General features: G+C 48.9%; 1 protein-coding gene and 1 pseudogene across 5 annotated transcripts in view; one reads left to right on the forward strand and one right to left on the reverse strand.

The window, feature by feature from the left end:
* The window catches only part of PPP6R2 (protein phosphatase 6 regulatory subunit 2), a 64,269-nt gene that overhangs the window by 25,677 nt on the left and 23,475 nt on the right, over positions 1-15,117 (reverse strand). For 3 of the 5 annotated variants that reach the window (XM_023747977.1, XM_023747980.1, XM_023747979.1), the window contains one exon: positions 3,547-3,789. In XM_023747977.1, the coding sequence (XP_023603745.1) occupies positions 3,547-3,773 (227 nt within the window). In that variant the 5' untranslated portion in view covers positions 3,774-3,789. Of the gene's footprint in view, positions 1-3,546; positions 3,790-6,268; positions 7,581-15,117 lie in introns of those variants that run through there. The other 2 variants (XM_023747978.1, XM_023747981.1) reach the window with 2 other exon arrangements.
* Positions 12,777-13,485, forward strand: LOC102441402 (annotated as a pseudogene).

Raw genomic sequence — 15,117 nt, forward strand, 5'->3', positions numbered from 1 at the left:
TAATGAAAGGACAGGGTCCTCTCACTGACACGTGCAAGTCCCAGCTGGAGGGCAGGGCCCTCCCAGCACAATTATAGCCAACGGCTGTGGTTGTAAGCTTGAACCTATGGTCCGAACACGTAGCTCCACGTGCCTTGTGCTAGAGTTCGGGTGCATGTAGTTAAGTGAGGATGAAACTCACGAGAATGCTGTAAACAACGTGATCACGCCCCTACTTTGCCTCGTGGCATCTGCTATAAAATAAAGACACAGCTTGTGGGCGCGGGCGCTGTCTCCTCATCAGGGAGCAGCATCCCACCGAGACCCAGCTTTCATTCTCTTGTCTGTCTTTCCTTAATCCTTTCACCCCCCCCCCCCCACTCGAGATCACCCTTGGTCGTGCTGGCATGGCACAGGCCACCACTCACACGTGGGGCAGGCTGAGCTACAATACCCTCACCTGCTCAGGTACGGTGAGGTGGAGGGACTGTGATTTTTATAAGTACTTTATTTTTATTTTTAATTATATTTTTATTGATTTCAGAGAGGAAGGGAGAGGGGGAGAGAGATAGTAACATCAATAAGGAGAATCACAGATCGGCTGCCTCCTGCAAGCCCCACACTGGGGATCGAGCCCGCAACCCAGGCTTGTGCCCAGACCAGGAATCGAATCGTAACCTCTTGGTTCATTGATCGACGCCCGGCTGGGCTTTATCAGTATTTTACATGATTCTTCAAGAAAAGAACTGCATTAGTAGTTTATAAAATGTGAGCCTCAGCTAGTCACAGAGGCGTGGCAGCCAGCCCGCAGGTCAGGGAGGAGGGAACTCTCAGAGCAGTGACACTTCCAGCCCCTCCCTGCTGCCGCCGCCCAGGCCCGGAGTTTCTTCCCAGGAAAACATGGTCCAGAGCAGCTCCTGGACTCAAGGCCGCTTGTACCACAAACAAGGCCTGGTACAAAAAACACTGGGGTCCCCCAGCCCCTCTTCCTGACTCAGGGCATGACAGGTTGACACCCACAGGTAGGAGCTGGAGGGATTTTTTCTGGAGAAACTGATGGGACGGAGAGAAATGCCAGCCAGCTGTCGTCCTCCCCGGTGTGGGCATCCGCCACCCACAGGAAGGCAGGGTGAGCAGCCCCACTCAGACCCACACTCTGTGCAGGCTGTAGTGCCTCTTCAAAGGAACACAGTGCTGATCAAACCACCACCAGGAAACAGGGCAGAACAGGGAGAGCGTGTGGAGAACAGAAGGAAACTGCCCAGAAAACTACACACTCAGGCAGCATCCGTGAACAAGAATTGGAGGCTTGTCCTACCCGGTGTGGCTCAGTGGATAGAGCGTCGGCCTGCGGACTGAAGGGTCCCAGGCACATGTCCGGGTTGCAGGCTCGATCTCCAGTGGGGGGCATGCAGGAGGCAGCCAATCCATGATTCTCTCTCATCATTGATGTTTCTATCTCTCTCCCTCTCCCTTACCCTTCCTCTCTGAAATCAATAAAAATATTTTTTTAAAAGGGCCAGAGGCTTGTATTTATAATATGAGAAATTAAAAATGATAGTAGAAAACTTAAAAATCAACAAAAGGGAGGAAGATAAAATTTGAAGAAACTCTCAAGTGTAGAACAAAGGCAAAGATAAGACATTAAGAGAAAAAATAAGAAGGAAGTATCAATTCGGGGGGTCTAACACCAATTAGATATCCCAGAGAGAATAGAGGGAAAACTGGGAGGGAGAAAGTTATAGAAGAAATAACACAAGAAGTTCCCTGTGCCGAAGGCCACGAATTTGCAGACTGCAAGGGCCCCTGGGTACTGAGCACAATGGGTGAGAGCCCCACCCCCAGGGCTTGCCTTGGCGGGAACATGTAGGGTCTACAGCTGGGCACCTGCTCACTCTGGGTGTCTGCCTGCCTGCTTGTTTCCTTCCCCTAGAGCAGAGGTTCCCCACGTGGGGCACACGGCCCCCAGGGGGGCAATTTGATTTTTAAGGGGGGCAATTTGAGAATGAGTTATTAACAGTGAATGTTTTGCATTTCTTATGGTTCTAGGGGCCTCAAATACAGTCTATAAATATACATGTGACATATTATGCATTTCAGTTCCCTATTACGTTTTGAGACTTTATTTGCTATTTTTTCATATCACTTCATATTATTTTTTAACAATTTCTTAGTGATTTCCTCCTCAGAACTTCAACTGTCCTTCCGTTCATTTTTCTCTTTCATGGATACCATGTTCTTTGGAAGCTGTTTAAACCAAGTTAATGGGTTTTTAGGCTTCCTCCACGTGAATAGGAGTTCACTTTTTAAATAAGAATTATATGTCACAGGGCGGGGGGGGGGGGGGGGGCAGCAGGATTTTAGAGATGCTTAGGTGGGGTGTGGCCAAAAAAAGGTTGGGAACCACTGCCCTAGCGCGAACAGTTCCTCCTTGCCCTGTCTGCTTGGCTTTGTACTATCTGTCACTAATTTCTCCCAGACTCGGGCTAGAAAACTCCCCTGGCCCAGGATGCTACTCCAGGACCCCTCTGCCAAGCCCCACTCTCCTCCCTCAGACCTGTCACCAACACCCTCCAGACAGGGAGACCACAGAACAGTTACCAAGCAGGACACATTGGGAGCGAGAGGGTAAAGGGGTGGGCTGTGAATGGTGATGACGGTGATGCTGAGCCCACGCACTGAGCAGGAGCATCCCCTGCACAGTGTCTCTATCTGACCTTCCTCAGAGGGTCCTAGGGCCAAGGCCCCGGCTCCTCCACGAACCAGCTCTGCCTCACCAAGGACCGCCTCGCCCAGCACAGGCACTCCCTGCCCCCCACCGGCTGGGCCAGCACAGTCCTGTCCAGGCAGGGACAGTCTGGGCAGTCTCTGCTGAGCCACCGGGTCTGCCCTTGTAACCACAAACGGGTTACATGTGCTTGTGCTCCAACAGGACTTTCTTTGTGAACAATGAGATGCGAATTTGGTATCATTTTCACGTGCAACAACCATTTAAAAATACAGACCCATTCTTAGCTTGCAAGTCACACAAAAACAGGATGTGACCTGCAGGCCGTGGTTTGCTGACCCTGTTCTAAGACCTCCCACCACTCACTGTCCAGCTGCCCGTCTGTCCTGACGAGCTGCTCAGGCCCCAGTGGGCACCCTCAGAGCCGAAGGCTGCATCCGCTCTGCCCTTCCTGTCACGCAAGGTCCCTGTCCTCAAACTCCTCAGTCCTTATGCCAAACCCTCGCCACACCCCTTCCTTCTGACATCCTGGTCAACTGTAGAATGGGGCATTTTAGGAAAAACTGAGAATGGTCACTAATAACATATTCCGCTGAGCCCAGGACCCAGAGTGAAGCAAAGTCCACCGTGTCCCGAGCGGCCATTTACCAGGCGGGGCCCGCCCCCTATGGCGGTGCAGCCACCTGCAGCTCTGCCGGGGTCTGTCCTCCGGCACACTGTCCCTCAGGCTCCAGCACGCCGTAGGCTGACTACAGCCCAGAATGCAAAGTCACCCCCCAGGAGCAGCCTCCTCACTTGTCCATCAGGAAGCCATCCCTGCGGCCCTGCCCAGTACATACTTGAAGCGGACCTTCTCGTCCATGTCCAGGGGCGGGTCCTGTGTGATGAGGCTCACCAGCTCCTCCATACACTGCGGCCGACACAGGAAGTCCAGCAGCTTCCGGTTCTGAGCCTTGCACTCCTGCAAGATGTCATCTTCGTCCATTAACTCCCGCAGCGTCACGTCCTCCTTATCCAGCAGCTTGTCGACATGGGACGTGGTGTTCAAGTCGAACTTCCAGAACATGGTGACGGCCACAGACCTGCAGGCAAAGACCAGAGGGTCACTTCCCCCAGCAACTCGACAGGGTCCCAGAGTCCGTCCCCATAAGGGCCTGCGCTGGAGAGGGTGCTCTTCCCCACACCCGCTCTGCCCACGCCCCTCCGGGTCAGGCTCTCATGTCAGCAGGGACGTCACGTGCAGCGCTCGGTTCCCTGCTGGCTGACCCACCTTCCTCATGCTCCTTTCCCGCCCTGGGTGCTCTCCTTCACTCCCTGCCCCCCTAGGAGAGGTGTCTCCGTGCCTCTGCACCCCAAGAAAGTTAATGATTCACAAGCCCCACCCAGGCATCCGGCTCCTCAGAGTGAACACTGGACACCTCTCCCCGAATGTCCCTGGATCGTATGTACTCAGTTTTCTGTAGATGACGCTTTGACATCTTAGAACACCTTTCTGGCTGGAGAGACGGCCCCTCCCTGGCTGGTCAATCTCAGGCCCAGCAGGGGCAGGCTTGTGCCCTCTGCACACTCCCATCCAGAGGGCTCCTCCACTATGCCCAGCCCTCCCCTGCCACACGTCCCTCACACTCTGCTGGGCCCTGAGAGGGAGGGAGAGGGGGAAGAGAAAAACATTGATATGTTGCCTCTCGTATGTACCCCAATTAGGGATCAAACCTGCAACCTAGGTATGTGCCCTGACCGGGAATCGAACCCACAACTTTTTGGTGCATGGGATGATGCTCCAACGAACTGAGCCACCCAGCCAGGGCATCTTTGTCTAGCTTCTTAAGATAGAAGCTCAGATTTATTTTTTTTAAATATTTTTTTATTTCTTTTATTTTTTAAATATATATTTGTTATTGATTTCAGAGAGGAAGGGGGAGAGCGAGAGAGAGAGAGAGAGAGAGAGAGAGAGAGAGAGAAATGATGAGAGAAAATCATGATCAGCTGCCTCCTGCACTCCCCCTACTGGGGATCAAGTCCACAACCTGGGCATGTGCCCTGACCAGGAATTGAACCAGGGACCTCTTGGTTCATGGGTTGACACTCAACCACTGAGCCACACTGGCCTGGTCATATCATTGATTTTTTAGACCTTTTTCTATTATAAGCATTTAAAGCTACAAAGTTTCTTTCAAGCACTACTTTAGCTGCATCCCACAGATTTTTATATTTATAATGTTCCTTGTGATTTTTTTCTTTGACTTACACTTTAAAATATAATGCTTAATTTTCAAATTATTTTGGGACTTCCTAAATAGCTCTTAGTTACTGATATCTCATTTCTGTTGTACTCAGAGAGCAGGCTTATGTGACTTCATTCCTTTAACTGTATTGGTATTTGATTTATGGCCTCGCATGGAGTTCAACAAACTTCTTCTGAAAGAGTTATTTTCAGCTTTGTAGGTCCCATAGGATCTCTCTTGCATGTTCTTTTCCTTCTTCCTAACAATTCTTTAAAAACACAAAAACTACTCTCATCCCTGGCTAGTGTGGCTCAGTTGGTTGAGCGTGGTCCCAGGCACTGAAAAGTTGCTGGTTCCATTCCCAGTCAGGGCACATGCCTTGGTTGCAGGCTTGATCCCCGGCAGGGGACGTGCAAGAGGCTGCAATCGATCACTGTTTCTCTCTTTCTCTTCCTCTCCCTTCCTCTCTCTCTGAAAATCAATTAATAATCTTAAAAACAAACTACTCTCAGTCTGCAAGCTGCAAAGAGCAAGCAGTGGGCTGGACTTGCATGCAGGCTGCAGTGTCCTCCCCAATGCCTTGCCTATGACACAGTCCACGGTCCATCCTAGTGAATGTGGCGTGTGCCCTGGAAAACCGGGTTCACTCTGCTGCTGGGGGAGTCAGTCAAGTTGGTTGACAGTAATAATATAATGATAACTGATAAAATCAGCTGACAACTGCTTTTGTGACTACTTTCATCAAATAATGAGAGAGGATTGCAGTCTTCAACTATAACTGTGGAAGTATTCATGTCTCCTTTGGATTTGTAAGTTTTTGCTTCATGTATTTAGAATTTATTTTATTATGTGGATACATATTTAGGATTTCATGTCTTGATGAACTGCCTCTTTGTTCATTTTGAAATGCCCCTCATTATCTCTGGCAATATAGGCAACCTCGCTTCACTGCGCTTCGCAGAGACTGCGATTCCACCAACGAAGGCTTGTGCAGCCCTGCATCTCGCCAGCCCACGGGCACCACTTCCCCAACACCTGTGCTCAGTGCTGCTGAAATATTACAAACCTTGTCATCGTCAAAACCTGGTCATGGTTCTCTGTGATCAGTGACCCTTAACCTTACTCCTGTCATTGTTTGGGGCCCACAAACTGCCCCGTATGAGACCAAGAACCTAACTGATAAATGCTGTGCTCTCACTGCTCCACCGACCGGCCGCCCACCTCTCTCTCTCCTGGGCCCCCTATTTCCTGAGACACAACAAGACGGAAGTCAGGCCCATTCAGAGCCCACAATGGCCTCCAGGAGGCCCAGTGAAGGAAGAGCTGCACCCCTCACTTTAAATCAAAAGCAGAAACGACCAGCTTGGTGAGGCTTGTCCAACGCCAAGAGAAGCTGAAAGCGAGGCCTCTCGCGCCCAACAGTGAGCCTGCTGTGAAGGCCAAGAGGTTCTGGAAGGAAATTCAAGCGCTGCTCCAGCCAACACGCGTGATGAGAGGGAACAGCCTATTGCTGGTGAGGAGACGGGTCCGTGCTCTGGGTTGAGGCCACACAGCCACAGCTCCCTGCAGCCAAAGCCTAATCCAGGGCCAGGCCCTGCTCTTCCATTCCGTGAAGGCTGAGAGGTGAGGAGGCAGCGGGAGGAACGTGTGGAGATGGGAGGCTGGTCGTGAGCTGAAGGAGGTGCCAGGGGAAGCAGCAGGTGCTGAGCTGCAGCAAGCTGTGCAGAAGGGCCGCTCGGATGACCGTGGAGGGGCCACTCAGCAGGTCGTCCACAGCCTCGGAGTGTGGAGGACACGGCCTCCTCCGGGAAGGAGGCGCCACCTGGGATGTTCGCAGTGAGGGGAGGTCAGCGCCTGGCCTCACAGGACCGGCGGCTCCTGCTAGGAGCTCATGCAGCTGTGACTTTAAGCTGGAGCCAGTGCTCACTTCCATTTAGAAAATCCTAGGCCGGTAAGAGTGATGCTCCGTCTGCTCTACCTGTGTCTGAACGTGCCACACGGCTTCCTGCACAGTGTGAGCCCCTGTGGAGACCTGCTGCTCAGAAAAAAGGATTCTTCCCTAACCTTCCTGCTCGTGACAAGGCGCCTGGTCACCAGGGGCGCTGGGGGAGACGGGCCAGATGAATTCTGTTTTCATGCCTTTCTGCAGCTCTTGGGTCAAGGACTAACTCTGACTCCCAAGTCTCACTGGGAAGAAAAACCACGTTTGTAAGCAATCGCTGCCGTCGTGGTTCCTGATGGATCGGGGAGAATAAATGGAAAAGTTCTCCCCGTCCCAGCTGCCACTGAGGCCCTGAGGGACTCCTGGGAGGCAGTCACAGGCGTCTGGGAGAAGCTGATCCACCCTCGTGGCCGATCTGAGGGCTCCAGACCTCCGAGAGGAAGTGCCTGCACGTGTGGTGGGAGCAGCAGCAGGAGCATGACGTGGAGCCTGAGGACGCGCTGAATCGCTGCAAACTCAGGACAGAGCTTGAGTGATGAGGAGGAGCTTGCAGAGGAGCAGAGAGAGGGGTTTCGGGAGACGGAGCCCACCCTGTGACGAGGCTGTGAGGACGGTGAGATGGCAACAGAGGATTTAGAGCAGTGGTTTTCAACCTTCTGGCCCTTTAAATACAGTTCCTCATGTTGTGACCCAACCATAAAATTATTTTCGTTGCTACTTCATAACTGTAATGTTGCTACCGTTATGAATCATAATGTAAATATCTGATATGCAAGATGGTCTTAGGCGACCCCTGTGAAAGGATCGTTCGACCGCCAAAAGGGTCTCGACCCACAGGTTGAGAACCGCTGATTTAGTATGTCACATGAGTGTGGCTGACATAGCAGTGCCGGGTTTGAGGACTGGCTGCAGAGAAAGAGAGAGAAAAAAAGAGACACAAAAGAGAAAAGGAAAAGAAAGGAAAAAAATAAACTATCCTCTACAATTACCTTCATTTCAGAAAATAATGACTTTTAAATATCAAAAAAAGGAAAGCCATCATTTCAGGATTAAGGATAATGTCTCACTTTGAAAAAATATAGTTTTAAGGAAAACTCACCTCATTACATTTATTTTGTTCATTTCCCATATTACAGACCAGCATTTGAGGACTACTATTTTACCACCACCACATGACACATGAAATAAAAGTAGGTTACTCTTACAACCATTAACTTAAACCATAGCTCATGAGCTCACATCAGCACATTCTGCTATGCCATCAAGTCAAAAATCCCTGTATAAGGACATTTCCGTTTCCATCCGTTATCTATGCATCTTAAGAAATACTGATCGCATCTGTGGCTTCCTTTAAAAGTTTATCCCAATGGCACTGCAGCTAATTTCAATGTCAAAGGAACACTCCCAGAAAATACTGCACTCCTTCTCCAAACGCTCCTCACGTCCAGCACCCTCCCAGCACCGCACACTGCCCCACCCGCAGGGAGCTCTCGCTCTCCTTCCCAGGTGACACATCCACGGCATCCCCACCCCTCAGGTCGTCATGAGACTGCAGGCCCCGCACCAACACGTGAGACGTCAGACTCCTGCCACACCCTGACAACGCCTCCGCCCGCCAGGCTCTCTGGAGCGCCTAGCAAAGTATCACCAACATCTTCCAGACGCTTATTCAACAGCCACCGAAAGGAACTTGAAGTTCCACGTCTCTATTTACTCTTTCTGGTCAGCATGATCTTCAGACTGAAGGTGGGTCCCAAAGAGAAATGCTGCCATGTGATCATATAGTTCCAAACGAGCCCTTCACAAAGGAACACGGAGGTACAGACTGTTGCTAAGAGAAATTAGAATCTAAAAGATATACAATCAAAGTCCTGGGTCGGCTGTGTGACCTGAAGCCAGTTATGTGACCCCTTGTACTGGGGACAGTGAGCATCCCTGACTCGTGGAACTGCTGTGAGGACTGAGTTACCCCCCTAAAGAGCCTGGAAGAGTGGCCACACCTGGTGCCCTCACAGACCCTGACTGCCAAGGAGAGGAGAGAGACAGGTCACCTGCTGCACAGAACGGGCTCCGTGGTGCTGGGCGGCGGGCACGGCTCGCAGAGCTGTGTGTATGCTCCCCCGAGCCCACCTCCAGCGGCATCACACGGAGCTTGCATCCAACATGAAGGAAGTGTTTGCACTGGATGGACAAACCCTACAACCAGGAGGCTTTCTCACTCTCCCAAAGAGCAATGGTCACCCTTTACCAGCAGACTGGGACTCTATGTGGCTTGGAAAAAATGATGACGCAAGTCCCGGGAGAGCAGTGAATATCTGTACAATCGACTGATTAACAAATGAGACCAGGTCTAAACTGGGGGAGAGACCCCAAAAATGGCCTAATTGAAACAGATGAATAACAATCCAAAATCAGAAGTGAAGCCCTAGCTGGTTTGACTCAGTAGTTGGGGCGTCAGCCCATGGACTGAAGGGTCCCAGGTTCGATTCTGGTCAAGGATGTGTACCTCAGTTGCAAGCTCGACCAGGCGGGGCACATGCAGGAGGCAACCAATCAATGTGCCTCTCCCATCGACTTCGCTCTCTGTCTCTCCCCCTCCCTCCACTCTGAAAAAATAAATGAAAAAAAAATATCCTCAGGTGAGGATTAACAAAACATACACACACAAAAAAATTAAAAGAAGTGAAAAGAAGAAATAGCCCTAGCAGGTATGGCTTAGTGGATAGAGCGTCGGCCTGTGGACTCAAGGGTCCCAGGTTCGATTCTGCTCAAGGGCACATGCCCGGGTTGCGGGCTTGATCCCTAGTAGGGGGTGTGCAGGAGGCAGCCAATCAATGATTCTCTCTCATCATTGATGTTTCTCTCTCTCTCCCTCTCCCTTCTTCTCTGATATCAATAAAAATATATTTTAAAAAATAGAAGAAATAGCCACTAACAGAGAGGTAAATTAAAATGATTATAAAACAATAATTTATACTATCTATGCTCATGCATTCGAAGCAAGCCTGAACCATCTAGCCCAGCGGTTGCCAACCTTTTGGACCTTGCAGACCACCGGCTGGTGACCGCTGATCCAGCCTCCTGGAAACACACCGTCCAAGCCCAGTGCAGAGGCAGAATCAGCCTCTCGAACAGGCCTGGGCTCCACCTGGATGTCTCCACCACAGGCTGAGCGCTGCTTTAGGACGGGCTGTCTCTCTCAGCCCTATAACCTGGGTCACAGCTTCAGGTTGGACATGCAGCTGACATGCTCTGTGGGTTCACCACATCAACCAGTAAACAAACTTGATACAAGTTCTTAAAGGCTGAGACGGGAGGGGGGTCCAGTGGGCAAGCAGGGCAAGGAGCCGAGCAGATGGGAGCAAAGGGACGGGGTCCCCACAGCTCCCACCTGCGTGACTCGGCAGGTGTGGAAGACTCTCGTTGTGCCCAGCTTTTGTTGTCCCTTTCTTCAATAGTGACGGAGGTTTAGGGGGGCACTTGGCCACCTCCTTAAGCCTAGTTTTCCCAGCCTCCCTTTGCAGCCAGCTACAGTCAGGTGACTAAGCTCTGGGCAGAGGGCTGGGCGTAGAAGTGACCTTGGAGCCACAGGCCTTCCTGGTGTGAGCTCCTGAGTCCTGCTGGCCCGCCTGCCTCCCGGGAGATGCAAGAAGCAGAGCACCCTCTGACTCCTCAAGTGAAAGCCCGGGGCTGAGGCAGGAGCTGCCAGACCAACCTGCGTGAGAGAGAAGTGCAGTCCCCCCTCGTTTAAGCCACTGCTTCTTGGGACCTTTTGGTGCAGCTCAGTCTGTACCTTAATACAATCCGAGCAAGTTTCTTAACCTCCCTGAGCTTTAGCTTTTTCACCTATAAAATGATCACATTTTCTCCAAAAGGTTACAGAGTTAAGCAATACACCTGGCAGATAATAAGTGCTCAACCAATACCTGAATTTACTGAATTGGGAAAAGAGATGTAATATCACTGACACATATTATAAGCTCAATTAGTGTTCATTCCCCCCCTTTTTTCTTTTTGTTTTAATCCTCACCTGAGGATTTTTTTTTTTTTTTTTACTGATTTTAGAGAGAGGGGAGGGGGCTGGGGGGCTGAGAGAAACATTGATGTCTGAGAAAAACATGGATAGGTTGCCTCCTGTATACTCCCTGAACCCACAACCTAGGTATGTAGGTATGTGTCCGGACTGGGAATCGAAGCAACAGCAACCTTTGGGTGCACAGTGCACAGGGTGAGACTGAGCCACACCAACCAAGGCTCATTCCCTCCCCTTTTAACATTAGTTTTAACAGGCGGAGTACAACAGCCACCCATGTGGCTGCTCATGTTAAACAGCAAGAGGGGAGGAGGCTAAGACGGCTCCGTGCTGACTCCCCTGCATGAAGAGCCCTCCACGCAGGCAGGTGTGGGCTTGGTGCTGCCTGGTGCTCCGTCCTGACCACCATTTACTTGCCGCCAGCAGATGCTGCTCCTTGGTGTGGAGCTGGATATTTGAAAAAATGTGTGCAACTCAAACAACGAAACACAAAAACTAGAGTGGTCCATCCTTCCCACAAACAGCAGGAGACTTCCCAAGGCGCTCGTGACAAAAGGACGTGCTGCTAATGAGACCAGGGCCACAGGCAAAACCTAGGACTGACTTGGGCAAACCAGGACTGCTGGGCATCCCACCAAAACCAGAACACCAGCACTCCAGCCTTTCAAAATCAGGTCTCAACCAGATCTTTTACCCATAGAATGAATTGGAATTCTTCAAAAATGTCTTGCGTTTTATGGACCCCTTCATTTCACATATTTTAAAGTCAGCTTGTCAATTCCAACCTCCGACCCTGTCTCCACACACACACCCTGGGGTTTGTAATTGAAATTATGATGTATTTCTAGATTGGTTTTGGGAGAACTGGCACATTTACAACAATGAGTTTTCCAATCCAAAACTGGGGTGTATCTGTCCGTTTACTCAAGTCTTCTTTAATTTCTCTAAAAACTTACCATGTTTTCCACAGAGGTTTCACATTTTTCATTAGATTTATTCCTAGGTACTTTTGTTTATAATGCTACTATATGCATGACTTTTTCACTGCAATGTGTTTATTGGTGGTATATGATAATATTTTTATAAGCTGATTTTATATCCAGCAACTTCCTACATGATTATTGATTAAAGTTATCTGTAGATTGTTTCGGCCTTTCTACAATATACAATCATATCATCAGTGAATGACAACAGTTTTGTTTCTTTCATTCAAATTCTTTTATCTTTTTTCCCATTTTTCTGATTTATTGGTTTGGCTAAAACCTCCATCGTGAGCCTCAAATGATCATAAACAGACTATAAACAAGCATGCTTCTAACTCCCTCTCCCCTCCATGCTGCCTACCCCTCTGTGTTCCCATCATCTTCTCGAGGCTTCCTCCTGGGGGATTTCCTGTTTTCTGGCTCAATGACTTCCTCTTTACTGCAAATGATTTGATATTAAACCCACATACAGGGTGGAGAAAAGTAGGTTTATAGATGTTCATGTGGAAAATACAATAATTTTAAATAATAACACAAGAAGTCCTGACCGGTTTGGCTCAGTGGATAGAGCATCAGCCCTCGGACTGAAGGGTCCCGGGTTCGATTCCGGTCAGGGGCACGTATCTCGGTTGCATGCTCCCAGCACTGGCGAGGGCCATGCGGGAGACAACCAATCGATGTGTCTCTCTCATATCGGTGTTTCACTCAGTCTCTCCCTCTCCCTTCCACTCTCTAAAAATCAATGGGAAAAATATCCTCGGATGAGGATTAAAATAATCATAATAAATAAGAGCTGCCATCTTGTGTCCCTGCGTGTGTGCGCTTATTCTCAGGGGTCTGCCCTAGACCCCCTGAGCGTCAGCCTTAATCCCCCGCTCGGCCCTGTTTCCTCTCCAACAAGATGAAAGAAACTATCACGAACCAAGAGAAAGTCGCCAAACTGCAGGCACAAGTGCGCTTTGGTGGGAAAGGAACAGAAAACACACTCGTACTACAGCAGATGATTAAAAACTTCAGTTCTCCTTAAAGAAGTCAGGGGTAAACAATATCTCTGGTATTGAAGAGGTAAGTATGTTTACAAACCAAGGAACAGTGATCCACTGTAACAACCCTGAAGTTCAGGAACACTTTCACCATGACAGGCTGTGCTGAGACAAAGCAGCTGACAGAAATGCCCCCAGCACCTTCAACAGCTCGGGCGGACAGTCTGACGGTTAAGGAGACTGGCTGAAGCTCTGCCCAAACAAGCTGTGGATGGAAAAGCGCCACTTGCTACTGGAGAGGATGATGATGACGAAGTTCCAGATCTCGTGGAGGATTTTGATGAGGCTTCCAAGAATGAAGCAAACTGAACTGAGTCAACTTCTGAAGAAGATAAGCTTGAAGAAGTTTCTGGGAGCTGCTATTTTATATTATGACTGCTTTTTCAAATTTTGTTTATGGATCTGATAAAATCTAGATCTCTGATATTTTTTAGCCCAATGCCCCTGGACATTGCAGCTCTTTTCAGTTTTTGCTTACACATAAATCATTCTTTGCAGCTAATTAAGCTGAAGAATCTTGGGAATAAAGTTTGAAACAGGTTAATAAAAAAATAACAACAACACAAGAATAAAACTGTTTCACATACAATTGTAAACCTACTTTTGCCCCTTTTTGTATTTTTTATTTCTAGACATCTATTTGGTTCTTCTTCAAATATTGTAGATCACCTTTTATAGTTCCCGAAGATATTTTCTTTCTTTCTTTCTTTAAATATATTTTTATTGATTTCAGACAGGACAGGAGAGGGAGAGAGAGAGACAGAAACAATGATGAGCGAGAATCATTAATCAACTGCCTCCTGCACACCCCCTACTGAGGACTGAGTCCACAACCTGGGCATATGCCCTTGACCAGAATCGAACCCAGGACCCTTCAGTCCACAGGCTGACGCTCTATCCACTGAGCCAAACCGGCTATGGCAATATTTTATTTCCTCAAGAATAAAAAGCATGCTTGTTTATAGTCTGTTCCTGATAATTTCAAAATCTGAAGTATTGAAGGCTCTGTTTCCATTGGTTTTCACTCATGGTGCCTTATTTCCTTATTAGAGGTCCAGTGCATGAATTCGTGCACCAGAGGGGTCCCTCAGCCTGGCCTGCAGTGATCGGGCCAAAACCAGCCCAGTGCAAGAATTCGTGCACCAGGCCTCTAGTATGCAAAGATCTTTGGTTAATCTCTTCCTGCCCTCCCTCCTCCCCTCTTCTCTCTGAGATTCATCAGTCTGTTCCATGTTTCCTGTCTGTGCGTTGAGCATCTGCCCCCTGGTGGTCAGTGCATATCATAGCTACTAGTTGAAGGGTCGCTTAGGCTTTTATATATGTAGATATGCTTGGTCAGTTTTGTCTGTGTATTAACAATACCCTTATAAAATATCTGTAAGGATTTTTTTTTGCATCTTAGGATGACAGTAACTGCCTCCAGAGAGGATACCTGAAGGCATGACCAAACCAGAAAACACACTAAATTCATGCTTGATTACCCTGAACTACCAGGCAGTGTAAACCTGGGCTAGCGAGCCTCACAAAGGCTAAGCCAGAACCACAAGATGTTCCCCTTCTCCCACTTTTTTCCTGCCACATTTAGTAAAAAAATAACCAGGTGGGAGCAGGGATGGAGTGGGGCAGGCATGTCTATACTTCACCCTAACTCGGAGGATACAGATACAGCCTTCCACGCCCCATTTAGTACAGGGATGGTTTCCTCTAAGCTTTCCCTTTGAGAGGACTGAGATCTTAACTACTGTTCATACCCTACAAGGCCACTAAAGTCAAAGCCCCACTTTGTCCAGATCATCAAATGCCCTCAGGGCAAAGGCAGATTCCATCCCATTGTGATTAAATTACCTTTCTGGGTTATTATTTTTAGTTATATTTTGGTCTAGAACTTCCTTACCATATTGTCAATTCTTTTATTTCTTCTTCTTTGGAGTCCAACATTTTTTAAAATTTAAACTCTTTATTGTTTAAAGTATTACATATGTCTCCTTTTCCCCCCAGTAACCTCTCCCCAGCCGCTCCCACTCCCCAGCACGTGCCCTCACCCCCGTCTGTGTCATTGGTTATGTTTATAAGCATGCATACAAGTCCTTTGGTTGATCTCTTATCCCCCATCCCATCCTCCCCTGCTTCCCTCTGAGGTTTGACAGTCTGTTCGATGCTTGTCTCTGGAACTATTTTTGTTCA

Source organism: Myotis lucifugus, unplaced genomic scaffold (genome assembly GCF_000147115.1).
Source record: "Myotis lucifugus unplaced genomic scaffold, Myoluc2.0 scaffold_1083, whole genome shotgun sequence".
In the NCBI taxonomy this organism is placed as follows: domain Eukaryota; kingdom Metazoa; phylum Chordata; class Mammalia; order Chiroptera; family Vespertilionidae; genus Myotis; species Myotis lucifugus.